General features: G+C 37.6%; 3 protein-coding genes across 4 annotated transcripts; 2 read left to right on the top strand and 1 right to left on the bottom strand.

Moving 5' to 3' along the window:
• The first annotated feature begins 2 nt into the window (after positions 1-2).
• Positions 3-18,047, top strand: ppp2r3c (protein phosphatase 2, regulatory subunit B'', gamma). 2 transcript variants are annotated; one of them, XR_013817808.1, is made up of 14 exons: positions 3-206; positions 1,271-1,398; positions 2,068-2,172; positions 2,289-2,401; positions 2,543-2,640; positions 2,765-2,835; positions 12,615-12,747; positions 12,904-12,959; positions 14,784-14,859; positions 14,951-15,087; positions 15,618-15,755; positions 15,832-15,891; positions 17,616-17,956; positions 17,990-18,047. XR_013817808.1 is itself a non-coding variant. In XM_079833793.1 (13 exons), exons 1-13 carry the CDS (start codon positions 140-142, stop codon positions 17,805-17,807), a joined length of 1,374 nt encoding a protein of 457 aa, XP_079689919.1. In that variant the 5' UTR covers positions 3-139; the 3' UTR covers positions 17,808-18,047. The 2 variants fall into 2 exon arrangements, 1 of the variants encoding a protein (XP_079689919.1); XM_079833793.1 differs by having other exon boundaries at positions 17,616-18,047.
• Positions 5,324-10,021, top strand: LOC307136604 (uncharacterized protein). The gene is made up of 5 exons (XM_079833792.1): positions 5,324-7,658; positions 7,803-8,803; positions 9,148-9,217; positions 9,292-9,466; positions 9,652-10,021. Exons 1-5 carry the CDS (start codon positions 7,439-7,441, stop codon positions 9,812-9,814), a joined length of 1,629 nt encoding a protein of 542 aa, XP_079689918.1. The 5' UTR covers positions 5,324-7,438; the 3' UTR covers positions 9,815-10,021.
• Positions 17,907-19,975, bottom strand: fam177a1 (family with sequence similarity 177 member A1). Its single transcript, XM_079833794.1, has 5 exons — positions 19,831-19,975; positions 19,199-19,378; positions 19,053-19,119; positions 18,875-18,972; positions 17,907-18,794 (listed from the first exon to the last, which is right to left on the bottom strand). The coding sequence occupies exons 1-5, from the start codon at positions 19,897-19,899 to the stop codon at positions 18,594-18,596; spliced, it is 615 nt and encodes a 204-aa protein (XP_079689920.1). The 5' UTR covers positions 19,900-19,975; the 3' UTR covers positions 17,907-18,593.
• Between the last annotated feature and the right edge of the window lie 810 nt (positions 19,976-20,785).

Genomic DNA, 20,785 nt, shown 5'->3' with positions numbered 1-20,785 from the left:
TTACGTCACTCGTGCGCCTTTTGGTCAGAGATGTAAACAGTTGATCAACCGCCCAGGCTACTCGGATATATTACAGTTTGATTAATAATCAGTTTTAAGCTTGTTAGTTAAAACATATTATGACAGAATAAAGTTACGAATGGCAAACGACAAAACCGCACACTGGAAAGATTTACTGCGAAAAAGACTCGCCTCTGCGAAACAAGGTGAGATGATGACTTTATAATCAATAACTAATTATAGAGATTTATAGTGAGTTCAAAGAGAGACAATGTATATAAATAATATAATATTTATATAGAAATCTCCCAATTAATGGGTATAACCATCTGCAAGGATTAATAGTCGCTTGCGAAAATGTAACTTACCGTGGTACTTTAATAACGCTAACTGTGGTAAAATCATTATTTTTGATGACATTTTTGTAGATTTAGACTGTACTAAATATTATTTTAGGGGACTGACTTAATGTACTCGGCCATTAGTTAAAACAAGTACTATAGTTTGTTGTATAGAAACCATAGTGACCCAATTCGTTACTATGATTTCCATATGTAATAAAAATGTTGTAAAAGCCTTTGTGTTACTCAAAAGTGTAGTATTTCATCCAATATATTAAAACATGAATTATGTTGACATTAAAATGTATTGCAAAGTAGGAATCAATCACCCTGGTAATGAGCAGTGTTGGGTAAGTTATTTTTGCTACTAATTTCATATTTAACAGTGTAATTAGATTACTGTATTAATTACTCTCTCTAAAAAGTATTGGATTACTTATTGCTAATTATTTCATAAATTCCGTATCAACCTCAACAAGTTGGACAATACAAGGATAGACACGACAGTAATAAACTAAACAGTATACAAATGGCATAAATTATTCTTGAACTGACCAAAGTGCGTAAAGGGAGAAACATACATTTTAACATAATTTTTTTTTATGTTAAGTCCACTATTGTTTATATAGAATTGTTGTAGTCTCTACAGTATTTAATGCAACTACATCAGAAGTAACTTACAGAAATTACAGAAAAATAAGAGTAATCCCTTACTTTACTTTTTCAAGGAAAAAGTAATTAGATTACGTATTAATGAATTACACCCAACACTGGTAATGAGGAGCCATCCGTGATTTTGCTCATGGTTACTATGGTTTTACTATGAAACTAAGAAGGACAGAAATATTTATGCTTAATATCTAACTAAATACGGATGAGGTTTGTACAGTGTAAATAATTTTAATGCATGGGTTAATTGTATTGAACAGATGACAAAACAGAGGAGGTGAATAAAGCAGAGGAAACTGAACTGTTCACCAAGTATTACACTGAATGGAAAGGAGGCGAGAAAGGAGAAGATGACTCATTGAAACACATCCCACGCTTCTACTACAGGGTGAGTTGTTCTGTAATACAGTGTTGTCAGTGGTTGTGGTATATTTTATCATATTAAAATGTTAGTTAAATCCATTTATCATAGTCTGACCTATCATAACAATGATAAATATCTAGTCTTGAAGATATTCATTTGAGAGCCACCACTGACTGAAGCTGGAATAAAGTGCTCCACTTTTTCATGTTGTTCATCAGCTTATACTACCGTTCAAAAGTTTGGGTCGGTAAAGATTTTTAAATGTTTTTGAAAGAAGTCTCTTATGCTCACCAAAGCTGCATGTATTTAATCAATAATACAATAAAAACAGAAATATTATTACAATGTTTTTATTTGAATATATTTTAAAATGTAATTTATTCCTGTGATGGCAAACCTGACTTTCCAGCATCATTACTCCAGTCTTCACATGATCCTTCAGAAATCATTCCGAGATGTTGATTTGCTGCTCAAGAAATATTTATTAGTGTTATTATCAGTCTTGAAAGAGTTGTGCTGCTTGATATATGTTTGTGGAAGGGATTCTTTGATGAATAGAAAGATCAAAAGAACAGCATATATTTGAAATAGAAATCTTTTGAAACATTTTGAATGTCTTTACTGTCACTTTTGATCAATTTAATGCATAAGTATCAATTTCTTTAAAACAATCTTCACAATATTTCTTCTCAGCTTCCTGCAGAAGATGAAGTCTTGCTGCAGAAACTCAGAGAAGAATCGAGGGCAGTGTTTCTCCAGAGGAAAAGTCGGGAACTATTGGACAATGAAGAGTTACAAGTAAGAGAGCATTGTATTGGGTCTGTGTCCCAAACGTTCTTTACTAGCTTTAGTTTAGATATTAAATGTGTTTTCTATTTCCTCTTCTATATGTACTATGTCTTTCTTTCCTACAGAACCTTTGGTTTCTTCTCGATAAGCATCAAGTACCGCCCACGACCGGTGATGAGGCCATGATCAGTTATGAGAGTTTCCTAAAGGTTGGAGAACAAGCAGGCGCCAAATGCAAGTAAGTGCATCATTGAAAAGTATCACTCGAAACCATGAGTGTGATGGGCTGATAACTGTATTCTAAGTCAATATAATTCATAGGTGGACAATGCTTATGACTCACTGAGATGTTTGTTTCACAATCATTACACCCCATCAGGCTTTTCTTCACTGCTAGAGTCTACGCCAAGCTGCTTCATAATGATCCGTATGGGAGGATATCAATTATGCAGTTCTTCAACTATGTCATGAGAAAAGGTAGTTTTAAATGTTGTGATGTGTGCTCTCATTGCATTCCCATCTTATGAAGGCAATTAATTATGAGTCTGTAATACAGATGTGTAGATGTATCACGGTTTGATCTGCATTTCTTCTCTGGCAGTGTGGCTGCACCAAACCAGGATTGGTTTGAGTCTCTATGATGTAGCAGGTCAGGGTTATCTCCGTGAGTCTGTAAGTAAACCCATTTTAACCTCTGAAACACAGTAAAATCACAGTACTCACAATATCTGAGTAAAGCTGTATTGCTTAAAGTTGCAGTCCGTAACTTTTTTTGGTTAAAAAATGAAAGCAGAAGCAAAAGATCAGACTAATACACACCAAATACACATAGTCACACAATGCTGATGTTGTTAAAGGGATCCTCTGGTGTTAAGACTTGTATTGCTTAATATAACATAAATGATGTCTCTTACTGAAATATGTAGTAGAAAACCCATGAAAGATCTACGTTATTTAAAAAATCCATAATAAATTTGGACAATGGGCGGCGCCGTTTTGTTTGAGTTGATGACGTAGAATGGTTGCACTCGGCAATCAACTGGCGCTACCCCTAGCTATTTTTACCACAACACAACTCGAAAAATGTTTCAGAGTTAAAGGTCCCATGGCATGAAATTTTCATTTTATGAGGTTTTTCAACATTAATATGAGTTCCCCTAGCCTGAATATTGTCCCCAAGTGGATAGAAATGTTGATCGGTGTAAAACCGAGTTGTGGCTGTCTTTCTCTGCCTTTGAGAAAATGACAGGCCAGACTAGCCAATCCTGAAGTCTCCTGGTTTGACGTCCAAGCAGGCACGGTTTCCTCCCTTTCCTCCGCCCAGAGAATCTGGCACGCCCATGCAAACGCTCGTCGAGAGATCATTGCATCATTGCTTGTGAACGAGTGAACGCTGGCAGTTTCTCAGTGTTTGGATGTACAAATGAAAACAGAAGTCTTTTTTCAGTTCCTTCTGTGATCAGTGATTTCTGATGTGTAGCTAATTATTTATTATTCGTGCACACAATGCGGCTTCTCTCTCTCCAGACAGAACGGTGTTTTCGTGTTTTATATCTTGTGAGTCAGTGTTTTTGTACGTCCTCGTCGCGTCTATCGGTTCTAAAATGTGCATACAGTCATGAGTTTCTGCTCAACATCAGCAGAGATAAACCTCACACACGCCGAAGCTCGGCCTTCAACATCCCCGACCCACAGTACTGCATCTGGCCCACAGCGGAGGCACCAAACGCGGCGTGAGATTAAGCAGAAGGGGGGTAAGCTTGAGCATATCCGGGCTAGCCAGCCTAGCCCCACAATAAACTGGATTACATCCGATTACTGCTGTTGTGTCTTTGTTTGCGCTGTGTACTCAACGCGCGTCACTGACGCTTTTATTTTATTTTAAAAATAATGCTATTATCAACACTTACTTTTAACTCGTTCATCTCGACAGCTGTAATGGTACTTTGCATGCACTGTTAAACCTTGCTGTAGATTTCTGGGTAAATAACTGTAAAATCGCCAGTATTTAGCTTTAACATCATTGGAAGGTATTTTACTGTAATATGAGGTGAGGTTATGCTGCACTAATTATAAACTACAGTACATTACTTTCAGTGCCCATGAAGGCAAATAACTGTAATATTAACTGGTAAATTACTGGTCTACATTACCATGATGCATTACGGCACTGTTTCTTTCAAACTGTTTACATCTTCAGTCAGAAAACAAAGATTAATGCATTAACACACACATACGCATGCAAGCATGCATGTGAGCACACAAATACATTCACACAGGCGGAACGTTTGAGCCTTAACGAGCAGGTGTCACTCCTTTGCCTTGATTATCTTGGAGTTTGTTTGCTACTGTGCATGCTGTGTTGAGAACTCCTATAGCAGATTTGTATGTTTTCAGTCTAAACATGAATAGCACAACTACAAGTAAGTAAACGATTCAAATATATATATATATATTTTTTTTTAAATGTTTTATTTAAAATGTTAAGTTAGATAGTTTATATGCATGGTTTGAAGTAGCTTCCTGATTAGCAAGTTTTCAACTCCTCACTAAGTAATATCTCAGCTTGTTTTATCATTGCTTTCAGTTTTCTTGGTTAGTCTGGATTTGCCACAATGTACAGATGCAAATTTTGCAATTTGCCTTTTCGCCAACTAACTGCTTTTTATACACATATAAAACAACACCAACATAGAGCAAATTTTCAGTTTGTGTGTGGAATGCAGCAGTGCCATTGTACTTTTAAAAAATTTTCATCATTACGATCACATATGCACCGAAATCACAGGCAGCCACAAACACAGAATACACATAGGCATCCACAGGTGAACCTTCACTGTCAGGTTCCTGGATGTGTATTTGTGGCTAATACTTTTTCAGAGCTGTGTGTCCACCTGCGTATTCACATTAGAGATGGCAGAAAAATTTGCTGTCCAGTTGATGGCTGCTTTAGTTATTTTAGAGTGAGAACATCTTTCACCACTCATTTGTCACGGAAGCATAAGCAGTCTGGTTCAGCACAGCTGTCCAGCACAGCCTTCCACAGACAGTGTGAGACTGCACCAACAACAGATTTGTGTCTTGAGAATGACCTAACTGCTACAGATCAGTGTCTTAGTGATGTACCATCAACATCAATTGAAAGTCAAAGAAATGCCATAGATGAAGAGCCTTTTTTACATAACTTGTCTCTGTTTTACTTGAAGATGCAGGCCAAAATGTTGTTGCCTGCTAGTTCTATTCAATGTATTATTGAGGAATTTCAAGCACTTCATGTTGATAGAATGCAGGACATGCTTGTTAGACTAAAGGAAAAGTTGTTGTCATCAACAGACATACCTTCAAGTGATGTAGACAAACTTCTCGATGAACTAGTGTCACAAGATTTGTTAACTTTGTACAATGAAGGTCAGTTGAGGTCTGACCGAACCAGAAAGAACTTCTTCAAACAGAAGTTTAACTTTGTTGAGCCAAAACAGATCTATCTAGGCACTGACACAGCTGGTAAAGAACGCTTTTGTCAATATGTGCCACTTAAAGAAACGCTGGCATCTCTGTTTAGGCAGACATCAATTAGAGAACAGTACAAACAGACAAAAATGCTTGGTTCTGTTAACAAAGTACTAGAGGATATAAAGGATGGCACATGCATTACGAAAAATTCCATCTTTCAAGAGCATCCTTCATCATTATCAATTATCTTATACCAGGATGCATTTGAAGTTGTAAATCCACTTGGCTCGGGTAGAAAGAAACATAAAATCTTGGCAGTGTACATGACACTAGGTGAAATTTTGCCACACAACCGCTCCTTAGTTGACCCAATGCAACTTGTCTTGCTGTGTAGAGAGGAAGACTTTAAACAGTTTGGTCAGCAGAAGGTCTTTGCCTGTCTTGTTGCTGATCTGAAAGACTTAGAGGAGTCTGGATTTGAGTCTACTGACGGCACTACTCTTAGAGGAGGGCTTATTGCCATTTGTGGAGATAATCTTGGGTCTCATTGTATTGGGGGCTTTTCTGAGAATTTCAGTACCAACAAGCATTTCTGTCGCTACTGTTTAATTGACAGAGACACATTTAATCAGCAGCCTTTACATATTGGCCTAAAAAGAACAAACCAAAATTATGAACATAGTGTTGAACAGCTCACAACTACTGATCAGTGTATAATAGAGGGCATCAAATTCAATTCAGTTTTCAATTCCCTTACTTATTTTCACGTCTGTGGTGGATTGCCTCCATGCTTAGGGCATGATTTATTTGAAGGTATTGTGGCTGATGACTTGGCACTTTACATTAAACATTTGGTTTCAGTTGAAAAGCACTTTACCTACAATGAGTTGAATAGAGCCATTGCACAATTCAGACATTTAGGAAGTGATTGTAACAATGCCCCATGTGTGATTAAAGCTGATGCAAGACGACTTGGTGGTTCTGCTGCACAGAACTGGTGTCTCTTGAGGCTCTTACCAATTTATATAGGACATAAAATGCAAAACGCAATGGACAGTGAGGTTTGGCAGTTGTGCCTTAAACTAAAGGAAATGGTTGAGGTGATTTGTGCGCCCAAAATTAGTCATAATGAGATAGGCTACCTCAAGTTTTTAACACAAGAATATGTTTCTTTAAGAAGTACCTTGTTTCCTGGTAAAAATCTGAAAGCAAAACATCATTACTTGTTGCACTATGCAGATCTTATACTACATTTTGGCCCATTGATTCGCTCGTGGACGCTCAGGTTTGAGAGTAAACATTCATATTTTAAAAACTGTGCAAGGAAACTGCATAATTTTGTTCATCTTTGTAAAACTTTGGCGGAAAGGCACCAGTTGCTTCAGTCCTATCTAGCTTGTGGCAATTTATTCCCTCCTAAAATTCAGTCTGTCAGTGAAGCACGTGAACACAATGACCAGTTATACAATACAGAAATACAACATGCAATAAGGACAGCTAACTGTGTCAGTCAGAGTACTTCAGAGGTGTCAGGGGTTGTTTATAAAGGAACCAAATATACCAATGGCCTTGTAGTTGTTGTAGCCCAGAGCAGCTGTGGGTTTGTCTTTGGGAAAATATCACTGATACTTATTATTCCAACCAATGTCTACTTTGTTGTCAAACTGTATGACTCTGTGCTATTATCTGACCTTGGACTTCACTCTCTGCACAACACTGATCTCAAGTATGTGTGTGTTAATGCTGACAATCTCTTGAATTACTATCCCCTCCCGGTGTATGAAGTGGCAGGCCTTTCTGTGGTGTCATTACATCACTCCATATGTTCTTTTTAACTTTAGATACTGAGCTGATTCAACAAGAAATCACAAAAATTCTTCCAGAATTGGATATTCCAAAACTTAATGTAGTAGTCAATCATCTCTGTTTTGTGGTGGGCGTTGAGAGGACACAGGACCTTGCGCTAGTAGAGCTGACAGACCTTCAAGACATCTTACTTCCAATACAATGTCGAAAACTAATGATGGCTTTTAAACAAATAGGTAAGCCAAATCAATTCTGATTACATGTCTATGATCATTATTTTCAACATCATATTCCATATATGTAGACATATATACTTGTATAATATGCATATTATGTACATTATATGTCTCACTTTCTTTTTCTGTATGTATTTTTCAAAGCATTGAGAGACCAAGTGGATGAGACGTCATTAGAAATAACATTCACCTCGTTACCATCACCAGACTTAGAACAGCCATCCACTTCTTACACTCCTTCAAATTCATACTGGCTAAGTATGTTTCAGATTCCTTGGAACCACATGCCTGCAGCCCTTCTTCATGCAGCGTCTAATAAGGAGAAGGCTCCTCTTGGACCAAGAAGAGAGTTTATAAGAGCTGTTGTAGCAGCCATAAGAGAATTTTGCCCAAACCCAAGCTTGGCAGACTGTGGGGAAGTGGCAAGAAACATTTTTTCCAAATTTCCCTTAACATTTGGAGACTTTACGGAGGAAGGGGAACAACTGGGGAAAGGCTATAGTTCACTTCAAAGACAGCTGAGAACCAGAGTAGAACATGTCAACAGAGACAATGTAGCACACCGGATTCGTCAACCAAAAAGAACCAACAAAGCTGATGAAGAACAGGACAACATAGTCAAAAAAGTTCGATGTAAAGTTGACAGTTATGGATGCATTAATTGGCAACCTACCTCCATGCCAGATGGAGAGACATCTGAATCTCTTGAAATTAAGAGACAGACTTTATTAGAAATGTTTCAGTCTGGAGGCCCAAGGTCTTGTGAATTGTCTGATGTGGACAAGCTAATGAAAGAGACTTATATTGCTCAGCGCAAAATGATTAATTCATGCCCCCCTCCTGCCATTAGTGACATAGCACTGGAATGGCCATATCTTTTCAGTAAAAGAGGCCTATGCAATCATTTTGAAACACTTACAGGTGTTGATATAAGCAGTTGCTTGAGTGAATGCCAGAACGGAAAATGCATACGGATTGTGAACTACTTTCAAAAACAGACGTTAAAATGGAATGCCGAGGTCCAGGCTCTCCTCAGAGAAATTGAAGCCACACCAGCAAGCACTGATAAGACTGCCATATCAGCCATCCTACTGACAATGAAACACTTCAAAGAGAAAGAAAACTCTCTCTTCATTTTAGTAGACGTAAGTAATTAAAACATTACATGACTAGTAAAGAAATACCTTGAAATAATAATTGTAGGCTTGGTTTCACAGATCATATGTGACATACCTGTATAAACATGGGCAAAGATTTGAAAAAAAAAAAAGTTGGATGTATGATGTCTGTCTGTGCTACATAGTACAGTCTGTTAGGCCTTGTCTGTTTGACAATTATTTTTGTAGTATGGGCCTGTATGATGCTACACAGAGCATAAGTGCTTCTATGGACATTTCACTCTAAAGGGTGTGCTCACAAATCAGAATCAACCTTAGCTGTAAAAGAATTTGAACAGCTTTGTAATGTTTGGCAATTTTTTTTTTCTAAGAAAACTTCAACCCAAATGTCAGTGGAAAATGAGCTCCGTCTTCCAGTCACACCAAGGCTCATCATGCTTGGTAAGTATGAAATAAATGAGAAATAGTAAATGTGTTTGGCAGTTTTTTTATGGTGAGTTTTATGGCTGTTTCAGGAGACAGCCTTCTAACTTCATCTAAGTGGATGGTCAGCATTGAGGGAAAAGTGACACATTGCATTGATGAGCAGTTAGATTTCTCTGCGGCACTCTCTGTGTTTTTCAGCGTGTTCTATGTTTTTAACATTGAATACCAAGAGTCAGCCAGTGCCACATTAGAACTCATTCAAAGGTACATGTTAAAAAATTGTTCAATAATGTAACATGAGTTTGCCACAGTTGTGCATTTTATTTTTATATATATATATATAATATTATATAATTTTTTTTTTTTTTTTTTTTTAGTATGATGTTTTTCTGAACTGTTTAATTTGTTACTCCATTTCTAAAATAGTTGTTGTCTGATTTACTCAACAGGTTTTTAGTGAGGATTAATCCTGAGGGGACAAAGTGTGCTTCCAAAGCTGGAACCAGCCGTAAAACTGGGTCATCTGTTAAAAGAAAGATTCAAAACATAAATCCACATGTACATACATTTTTGCAGAGGCTCACCGAATTTGAGTGGAAAACAGGCAACTAAGTGAAAATATTTTTGTTAACGTTTTACTTGTAAGAATATGAGAAGGTCATTTAATTTATGTTAACTTAAATAACATGAGGGTCATTGGTGACAGAGAGATTTTTGGGTGTTGTATCAAAAACAAACAGGTTGTTTCTTTCTGTTTTTGTAATTCTGTTATGTTGGGATAAACACCTAAGTAATAAAGTGAATTTGTGTAAAGATTTAAAAGTTCTTTCTATTTTATTTTTTAAATGAAGTAACATGAAAGAATGCTTCGTAAGTTTAAGAGTACCACAATGAGTACTGCATTATAAATTATTTAAATGTATATGTATGTTACTGTACAGTAAATAACTGAAACCACTGCTGCCAGTTATCAACTGTAATGCCTGATTTACGGTATAAAACTGGCAACAGTGTTGCCGGTTAGTCACTGTATTGGTATATACACAGTACTATACTGGCAACACTGTTGCCAGTTAGTCACTGTATTGGTATAGACACAGTATTATACTGGCAACACTGTTGCCAGTTAGTCACTGTATTGGTATAGACACAGTATTATACTGGCAACACTGTTGCCAGTTAGTCACTGTATTGGTATAGACACAGTATTATACTGGCAACACTGTTGCCAGTTAGTCACTGTAACAGATTCTTTACAGTAACTAGCTGGCAACAGTGTTGCCAGTATTTTACTTATAAAAAACCTGGTAAGGTTTAACAGTGTGTGTTACAAAGTTGGTAGAATAATGATGAAGAGACGGACTCGGTGTGACTGTTTATTCAGAACTCTCAGATACAAACACAATAAACTCGCGCTGACTGACAGCGCTCTCATAACTCAGTAGTTACTATAAATAACTTTGTTAGCAATCGCTGAGCTCAGTCTCTGATACATTAGTGATGTCCGGTTCGCGAACGATCTTTCTTTTGAACCAGTTCTTTTTAGTGAACCGAATCAGTTCACCAAATCGGACTGAATCGTTCTAAACGGTTCGCGTCTCCAGTCAGCGCTGATCCATAATTTACTAAAGTTACTAACTTTCTGACATGAGTGACAGTCCCTCCGACTAGAAATAGACTAATAACCTAAAGTATATGCTGTAACTAAAACAGTTCAGACATGCTGAGAACTGATGTGAAGTGAACTCAGGTCCATCCGTCTCCCTGGCAGACTCGTGCCTGCTCGTGCCTCGATAAACCACGCCCCCTCCGCTCATATAAAATGCAAAGATGTCAGCCAATCACAACAGTGGGTGTTTTTACTGAAGTCTCACAGCAGACACGCCTCTTGAAGCAGGGCATTCAGCCACAGGGCAAACAGCAGTATAGAAAAAATGCCTTTTATTTCTAAATTATGACATTTTATGATGTAAAAGTCATACTAACAATATAAGTACAGCTCAGGAAACATTATAAAATAATAGAAAAATGCCATGCCATGGGACCTTTAAACAAAACCAATCAATTGCTTTGTAATTGCATTTAAAACACACGTGTGCACACAAACTCACACACACAAACAGATCGGCGCACACACATCTGACAGACTGCTCTGTCTCAATCGAGATGTGTTATGGGCTGCCCTCGTCAGTCTCCACGACAGGGGCTGAATCCGAAATCGGCCCCATACCCTTAAATAGGGCACTATTTAAGGGGACAGCCATTTGTAGTGGTGTCCGAAACCATAGTGGACATTCGTTCGAGTTCGAGTGCATTCATTCTATCCCACATTGCACCGCAATAACGAGTGTACAGCCGGGATGAACACACAATGGCTGTCCGACTTCTTCACGCACTCGTTTTCATCCCCTCCTTCAAGTGAACTGTCTTACTAAAGTAAGGAATAGTGAATGAGGGTTTAGGGGGCTTTTTCGGATTCAGCCAGGGAGAGTGCTGGCCTGCCGAATCGGAACCAGGTGACAAATTAGGCAAGTCAACCCTCATAACATTACAGCTGATTGAGCGTGTGTGTGCACGCACAGTGCGTGGATGTGTGTGTGTATGTGTGCACAGTGCGTGGATTGTGTGTGTGTGCGCGCCGATCTGTTGGTGTGTGAATTTGTGTGCACGTGTGCTTGAGTGTGTTTTAAATGCAATTACAAAGCAATTGATTGGTTTTGTTTAACTCTGAAACATTTTTCGAGTTGTGTTGTGGTAAAAATAGCTAGGGGTAGCGCCAGTTGATTGCCGAGTGCAACCGGCCTGGTCATCGACCTGGAACGCAAACAAAATGGCACCGCCCATTGTCCAAATATATAATGGATTTTTAAAATAACGTACATCTTTCATGGGTTTTCTACTACATATTTCAGTAAGAGACATAATTTATGTTATATTAAGCCATACAAGTCTTAACACCAGTGGATCCCTTTAACATTAACAATTTGAGAACAAAGTATAAAAATAATAATTTTCATGGTTTGGTGTGATATGAGCTAAGAGATCGTTAAATTCAATCACCGTTGGTAGTGCGATTTATTGTATTGCTTTTTTTCTTAGTTGCTCAGAACAAAAGTGGCAGACATGTTACCTATTTGTTCAGATGACATTTTTAATTTTGGTCGTACTTCCAAGACGTAGAATCTGTGATTCCGAAGTACAGTATCCACACCGGTGCGATGACTGACAGCAAGCCACACAAACTCCTCAAAACATTAGATTCATCCGCGCCGATGCACAGCCCACGTAAAGATGATAATTCTGCAAATAACTGCAATTGCAGGTTTCAAACAGAGATGGCGACAAAGAGGCAAAACTTACGGACTGCAGCTTTAAAGAAAAGCCTTCAGTGTGTGACTGTTTCTTTCTGCAGGATTTGGAGAACTACATCCTAGAGTTAATTCCCACACTCCCCCAACTAGATGGCCTGGAGAAATCCTTCTACTCGTTTTATGTTTGCACTGCCGTTCGCAAGTTCTTCTTCTTCCTTGATCCTCTACACACTGGTAATTCTCCTGTGGCCGTGCTGGGTTTTTTTTGTTCAGTTCTAAATTTGCCTTTAAATTGGATTTAAAGCACCTGCAGGCATCATTCAGATTTTACCCTGTGAAAAAAAACTGGAATGAAACAAATCATTCTAATGTTTTGTATTTGCTCTGCAGGGAAGATTAAAATTCAGGACATCCTGGCTTGCAGTTTCTTGGATGACCTACTTGAGGTAGCGTGCAGATTCTCGCTCAAGTTAACTTATAATATATAGCAACATACAAATATCTATTACATTCAAGTATTCACAAGTTCGGGGTTGGATAATACTATATTGGTAAATACAGTAAAAACAGTAATATTATCATAAAAGTATTACATTTATATTTTTTCTTCAGTGTCACATGATCCTTTAGAAATCATTCTAACAAGCTGATTTGCTGATTTCTATCTACAGTTCTGGTCACAATTTTTGGCACCCCTGGTAAATATGATTAAAGATGGCTGTAAAAATAAATCTTAATTTTTTTTATCCTTTTGATCGCTCATTCAAAAATTTGCACAGATCTAACCTTTCATTGACATCACATTATGAAATAAATGCTTTTCTCCAATGCATGTTGGCCACAATTATTGGCGCCCCTAGAATTTATTATGAGTATAATATCTCTGACGTGTATTCCCATTAATAGTTATGTTTTTGTAGCACACCAGGGTGACTAGGAGCATGAAATTGTCCAGCCATGACTTCCTGTTACACAGGTGTTTAAATATGAGGAAACACAAAGGCTAAATTCCCTTAATCATTCATCACAATGAGTAAAACCAAAGAATATAGTTCTGATGTGCAGCAAAAGATTGTTGAGCTTCACAAAATAGAAATAATTAAGAAGTTTCAATCAAATAAAGATGTTACACATCTGCGTGGAAGAGGATGTGTGTCTATATTGTCCTAATGCATGGTGAGGGGCTGAATGGCCAAGGATCTCCAAGGACTCTCCAAAGATCACAGATGGAGAATTGCAGAGATTAGTTAGATTAGAGTCTTGGGTTCAGAAAGCCTAAAAAAAAAAAAAATCAAACAACCCCTACATCACCACATGTTGTTTGGGAGGGTTTCAAGAAAAATCCTCCCCGCTCATCCAAAAACAAACTCCAGCATATTCAGTTGTCAGGCACGGCTGGAACTTCAAAAGGGACCTGGTTCTGTGGTCAGATGAAACGAGAAAAAAAACACCAGATGGGTTTGGTGCACACAGGGATAAAAAGTACCCCATGCCCACAGTTAAATATACCGCTATATCTTTAATGCTGTGGGCCTATTTTTTAGCTGGAGGTCCTGGACATCTTGTTCAGATTCATGGCATCATGGATTCTAACAAATAACAACAGATAAAGAATCAAAACCTCATGGTTTCTGCTAGAAATCTTATAATGGGCCGTGGTTGGATCTTCCATCAGGACAACGATCCAAAAACAAACATCAAAATCAACACACAAATGTGTCACTGAACACAAAATGAAGCTTCTGCCATGACCATCCCAGTCCCCTGACCTGAACCCTACAGAAAATGAGTGGGGTAAACTGAAAAGAAGAAGCACAAACATGGATCTGGGAATCTGAAGGATCTGGTGCGATTCTGTATGGAGGAATGGTCTCTGATCTCTTGTTAAGTGTTCTCCAAACTCATCAGGCATTATAGGAGAAGACTCAGAGCTGTTATCTTGGCAAAATGAGGTTGCAAAAAGTATTTAATAAAAGGGTGACAATAATTCTGGGCAACGTGTTTTCCAGAAAAATATTTATTTCATAATGTGATTTGCTCCCGACTTTCAATTCTTTTACATCAGTGAAGAATTTAGTTTTTTTTAATGAAAGATCAAAAGGATAAACAATGCAGATTTATTTTTATAGCCATCTTTGATCATATTTACCAGGGGTGCCAATAATTCTGACCACAACTGTATCTATGTCCATCCATCCATCATCTAGTTAGCTAGTATTCCTGTGCAGGTGACTTGCAATAGTAAACTAAACAGGTTTATTAATGTATAGCTTCGAGACGAGGAGCTGTCAAAGGAGAGTCAGGAGTCCAACTGGTTCTCTGCACCTTCCGCTCTTCGTGTTTATGGTATGCCTGCCAAATGCACTTAATCAGTGTTATAATAATGCAAGTTATAAGTTAAATCTCATATGTTAATCATCATATTTCCTGTTTACAGGACAGTACCTAAATCTGGATAAGGACCATAATGGGATGCTCAGTAAGGAAGAGCTGTCTCGCTATGGCACAGGAACTCTAACTAGTGTTTTCCTAGACCGTGTCTACCAGGAATGCTTAACCTACGATGGTGAAATGGTATAACCTTTTGACTTAATTAATCATATGAATCACAATAAGAGTTAGATGGGAGAAAAACAAATGTCTGCTGTCAGTCATAGCTTGTGGCACAGTAGTCCTTTGGGACTCGGAGACTGGTACACTTTTTTTTGTAATGTTTTTGAAAAAAAAAAGTCTCTTAATTATGTACACCAAGGCTGCATGTAAAAACAGTACAAAAAGTAATATTGTGGAATATTACAATTAAAAATAAGCTGAATTTTCAGCATAATTACTCCTGTCTTCAGAGTCACATGATCCTTCAGAAATCATTCTAATATGCTGATTTGTTGTTAACAAACATTTATTATTATTATCACAATTGAAAATGTTGTGCTGCTGTTGTTGTGGAAACTGTGATAATTAAAAATTACTGACCCCAAACTTTTGAACTGTTACTCTGGAATAAGCCCAGAAAATAGGCACATTTTTACTATATGCATGCAATTCAACATCAACATTTAAAGTATCTGAAAATATAAACACGCATTTCTGTTGTTTTAATTTAGGACTATAAGACCTATCTAGACTTTGTGCTGGCTCTAGAGAACAGGAAAGAGCCTGCAGCCCTCCAGTATATTTTCAAACTGCTAGACATGGAAAGCAAAGGCTATCTCAACGTATTTGCCCTCAACTACTTCTTCAGGGTAAGTAGATGCATTTGTAAGCTTCTTTGATCATTTTTAAAGAAGTAGAAACTAACCCATTCATCTGTGATATCAGGCCATTCAGGAACAAATGAAAATCCATGGGCAGGAGCCAGTTTCCTTCCAAGATGTTAAGGTAAACTGCCTTTAGCTCTTCTTTATATAAGAGTTAAAGGGGACACATTATGCAAAATTCACTTTTATAAGGTGTTTGAAGACAGATATGTGTCCACAGTGTGTGTAAATAACCAGCCTATAATGGTCAAAATCCACCCAATACTTTTTTTTATAATCCCCATTAAAGAGTTACTTCAGCGATTAGCATTAAGCTTTGTATCAGTAGAAACCCGGTAGTATATTCGAATGATCGTGCCTCCGATGACGCAAATATCGTCATTTTGCGTCATCAGAGGCTTTTTTGGCCAGAGTATAAAGACTACAGCCAGTAGTACGAGCTAGTTCCGCATGTTTTCAACCCGCCCACAGGGGTGGGATCTCACTCACAGAATGTAAGACACACAGACGGCCGCACGGACATTCATAACAGGGCGGTGCGGAGCAAAGCGAGCGTTCTCAATGAGTTCCTATGAAAGTTAAGCTTCCATAGGCATGAACTGAACCCACCGTGAATGACTGTGAGGCCGTGAATGAATGCCGGTCGGCTGTGCTCATTTTAGTTTTGGTTTAAAATTAGCACCAATTCGGGGGCGGGTTGCATGAATTGTGGGTTCATGAAAACACAACAACAAAACGGTACAATGACAAACTCGCTTAAATAGACGCATTTCCCTTTGAAACCAAATCTTCCACGATCATCTGGTCTGTCATCTCCTCATTCTCTGATGAGTGATCTCTGTGAGGATGGTGGTCCAGTGGGTTAAACCATGGAACTGATACGCAGAAGGTTGCTGGTTAGATCCCAGCGGTCACCACCAGTGTGTCCTTGAGCAAGGCACTTTACTCCATGTTGCTCCAGGGGGATTGTCCCTGTAATAAGGCCACTTCGCTTTGGATAAAAGTCCAAAGTTGGATAAAAGTCGCTTTGGATAAAAGCGTCTGCCAAATGCATAAATGTAAATGAATGAGATCTGACTCCTGCTGCGTTTGGGCTGCGACTCTCGTTCGGCTTGTGCTGTATTGAGCTTTTAATTGCATTGTCTGTTCTCTAACTGAACTAAATTATTTTATTACTATAAAAAAATCAAAACGACGGTGGGGTGGTGCCGCGGTGGGCAAGAGATGTAACCGGTAGGCGTGCCTTGGGAGTGGCCTCGTAGGGCAGTGATGCAAGTGCATTCTGGGAGTTGTTGTCTTTCATCCATATGAGCCAAAAATATATTTTCTGGCTTTTCTCAGGCACCAACTTCTTAAATAATTTCACATTTCTACTACATAAATGACCTAATTTAAATACACATTCATCTTTCCAGCAGTGAAGTACCCCTTTAGTAATTATCTATCTCTTATAGTGAAACCCTACAAACATGTAATGCTGCACTCCACAACTGGTTATTTCTGACATTTTGGCTGAGTGAGATTTGTTTTATTGTTGACGTTGTATTCAAAGCCTGTAAAGGAGCCGCAGCTCATTTGCATTTAAAGGGACACACACAAAAATGGCGCGTTTTGGCTCACACCCAAATAGGGGCATATTTGACAAGCTATATTTTGGGGGGGTATTTTGAGCTGAAACTTCAGACACATTCTGGAGACACCAGAGATTTATATTACATCTTGTGAAAAGGGGCATAATATGTCCCCTTTAAAGTCCATTTTTTTACCAAGTAGAGAAATAGTAATATCATGTTGCTATTCGACAATAATGTATTCTAAATGACTTTTTTTGTCTGTTGTCTACAGGATGAAATCTTTGATATGGTGAAGCCCAAAGATCTGTATAAGATCACACTACAAGACCTGGTGAACAGCAGTCAGGGTGATACCGTCTCTAGTATCCTCATCGACCTCAATGGCTTCTGGACTTACGAGAACAGAGAGGTGCTCGTGGCTAACGACACTGACAGCAATACAGCTGATTTAGACGACACATGACGTCCCTTTGTATAGCCAAGTCAAGTTGTGCTATGGGACCAAGTGTTATACTCAGAAGGAGGATAAAACCTTCAGCCAAGAGGAATACACAGAATAGCTCAGTTGTATATGGAATTGTTTATTAAGTAATATTATGTACAAAACAAACTGTATTTTTTTTCACCTACGTTATAGAAAGGTAGGTGTATTTTCACCTACATAATACAAAATTATTGTACACGAATAAATTATACACTCTTCAAAATGAAATGCATTTGTTTGTGTAAGGGGGTAGAGAATTTGAACTCAAATCTCATGAGTAAAGCACAGATTTACATACACAGAAAAACGTGTTTACAAACTTCACATAAAAAGAATATTTGGTTAGAAAAATAACTGTTCTCTCAGCTCGAATATTGTCAGCTTTGACATGTGAAATCTGACAATTTACACTACATTCAACAACTCATCAGTAACATAGAAATGTCTAATATTACAACTAAAGTCTCAGCATCTTAAGAGATTCGTGATCCATGCAGTTTTTAAAGCAGGTGTATTAGGTGTTTACAATTGTTAAAATGTACAATGAATTGTAGTGACTAAAAGAGGTTTTATGTATGGCTTTATAAAATGATTATTATAATAGTTCTGCGTTCAAAGCAGAACCATTGTCAGCTATGCAAAAACAATGTTTCCTTCATGTTCTCCTTCACGTATGATAAACTTTACTCCCCCCAAAAAGGAAACAGCACACCTATGGTAAATATGGTGAAACCATCTAATATTCTCAATCCACTGAACAATATTTTAGGAGGGAATGGGTGCAGGCACTTTATTTGCATCAGATGTAGCATGTGATTCCTGCTCCAGTTCAAAGGTCACGTTCACAAAAGAAGCAGTTGCTTCTGGTTGCTCAGTCTTTGCCTGCTGGCCCTCCTGATTGTGCTGCTCATCAAAACGCCGTTCTGCCTCCTCAGAAAGATGGTTCTCCTCCTCTTCTTCTTCCTCCTGTGGATTACACATTATTAGGGTCTCACAAGGCGAGAGCTGTTCAAATCCCTTTAGTGAAGGCTGAAGGATAATAATACCTCCTTCTTCATCCTGTAGTACTCATCAATTGCATACTGATATTTTGGTGATGTGATTCCCAGCAATGAGGCCATTCTCTCTCCAAGATAGTCACAAACTGAAATATTTGGGTTCAAATGTTACATTTGAACCGTTTTTGTAGAATCAAATGTCACAGACTGGAAAGAGTTTCAATACCTGAAATGGTTGAGGTAGCCACTCTCCACATTTGGAACCAGACGTATGGACCCCAGGTCAACTTTGACTATAATCAGAGACGCAAAGCGATTATAAGTTTAAGATGACCACTGAAACTACATTCATAATGATTTGATGCAACTCACCGGATCCACGGTCCTTAAAGTGTTCTTTTTTTCCGTTTCTTCTTCCTCCTCTTCATCGGTACTGTACTCCTCCATGGTTTCACCACTTGCAAAGTAGATTGTTCTGCGAGGAATCTTTGGCTGCTTTTTGCCCAAATCTCCAAGTTCCACATTTTCAAACTCTTTCACCACAGTTGAACTCTAAACCAGCAGACAAAGAACATTACACTATTCACTTCTTATGACAAGCCCAACTACCTAGTATCTATTTTTATTGCTAATACTTTATATTTACTAGTAGGCATTCCCATAGTGACTCGTATCTTTCTCAGTGTCACTAAGTTAGTACATTGGATGCCAGTAAACTATTAACAGTTACTACATTAACAAATTGCTTATTTTGGTCATTGAGTCCTACGGGGTACTCTTCACTAGAAAATTACATTATTATAAAATGTATCGTTATTATCGTTATAATATAAATAAAATTAGTATATATTATTATAGCTTCCATGACGTTTATCAACATATCAAGTTTCCTCCCTAGACAAAGATGTAACGAACAAGGAAATAGAATGACATATGTCGACCGTAGTCTATAGCAAAATAAAGTATGTAAGGCAACTACTTATTATATTTAAAACCGACGTTACCTTCTCTGTGTCCATCGTTTGTCCCAGAGACACGTTAACGTTTGCGAGGTACAGTGACAGTTCAGCCATGTCTTCTTCAGCCTTTTCTTTCTGTTGCTTTCTTCGAGCTCTTCCTTCTCAGCAGCGTCAACCAGGAAGTGACGTCAGATGTAAACAGTTTCTATCTATTTTAGATGATCAGAATATACTTTTTTTTAAATACGTTTGCAAGTTTACAAAAGACGTTATAAAAAACAAAAAAACTAATGAACATGTTACAAATTTACGTTAACATATGTTTTATTCCCTACCTCCAGCTATCTTGATTCAGAGATTTGTTTGAATTTTTGTTTCAAAATGGGTTTCATAACTTTTAGTAGTACAATAATTATGAAAAAATATTCTTTATCTAGCTCTATATAAACATATAAAAATGTATACTTAAGTATTTAGGCTACATCAAAACTTCAACTACACAAGCACACTATAGTAATTTCATGTTCAGTTGTAGGCATCATCACATGCCACTGCTTCTTTTCGTCTTTCACCCTTTAATATAAATATTTTCTTTAATCTTTTCTTCTTTCAATCATTAATGTGTTACTAATAACAACACATAAATGATAACCGAATTGATAACTAATTAAAAGTCAGATTAATTGTGAAAATATGAGACACATTTTCTTCAGTGTGATTAATCTTTGACTAAGATTGTAATTTTGCACAAAATAATTATCAAGATTAATTTCCCTTTCCTCGCCCGGATCAAGTTCAAAGGGAAAAGAATGGCTTTCTGTTGTATACACTCCCAGTAAAACTTGTCATTGGCATTTTTTAAATTATTATAATAATTGAGAGCCAGCTCCACCTAACTCAGGCCTTCTTCATATTTATTTCTGCCTTCATTATAGAGTACATTTAATACAATATTTTAGTCTGTAAAATATATGAAATAATATGGATTATTTTAGAATCA

This window comes from Gobio gobio, assembly GCF_949357685.1.
Source record: "Gobio gobio genome assembly, chromosome: 13".
Classification (NCBI taxonomy): domain Eukaryota; kingdom Metazoa; phylum Chordata; class Actinopteri; order Cypriniformes; family Gobionidae; genus Gobio; species Gobio gobio.
Note: the sequence above shows the minus strand (reverse complement) of the source record. Positions and strands in the feature narration are given on the sequence as shown.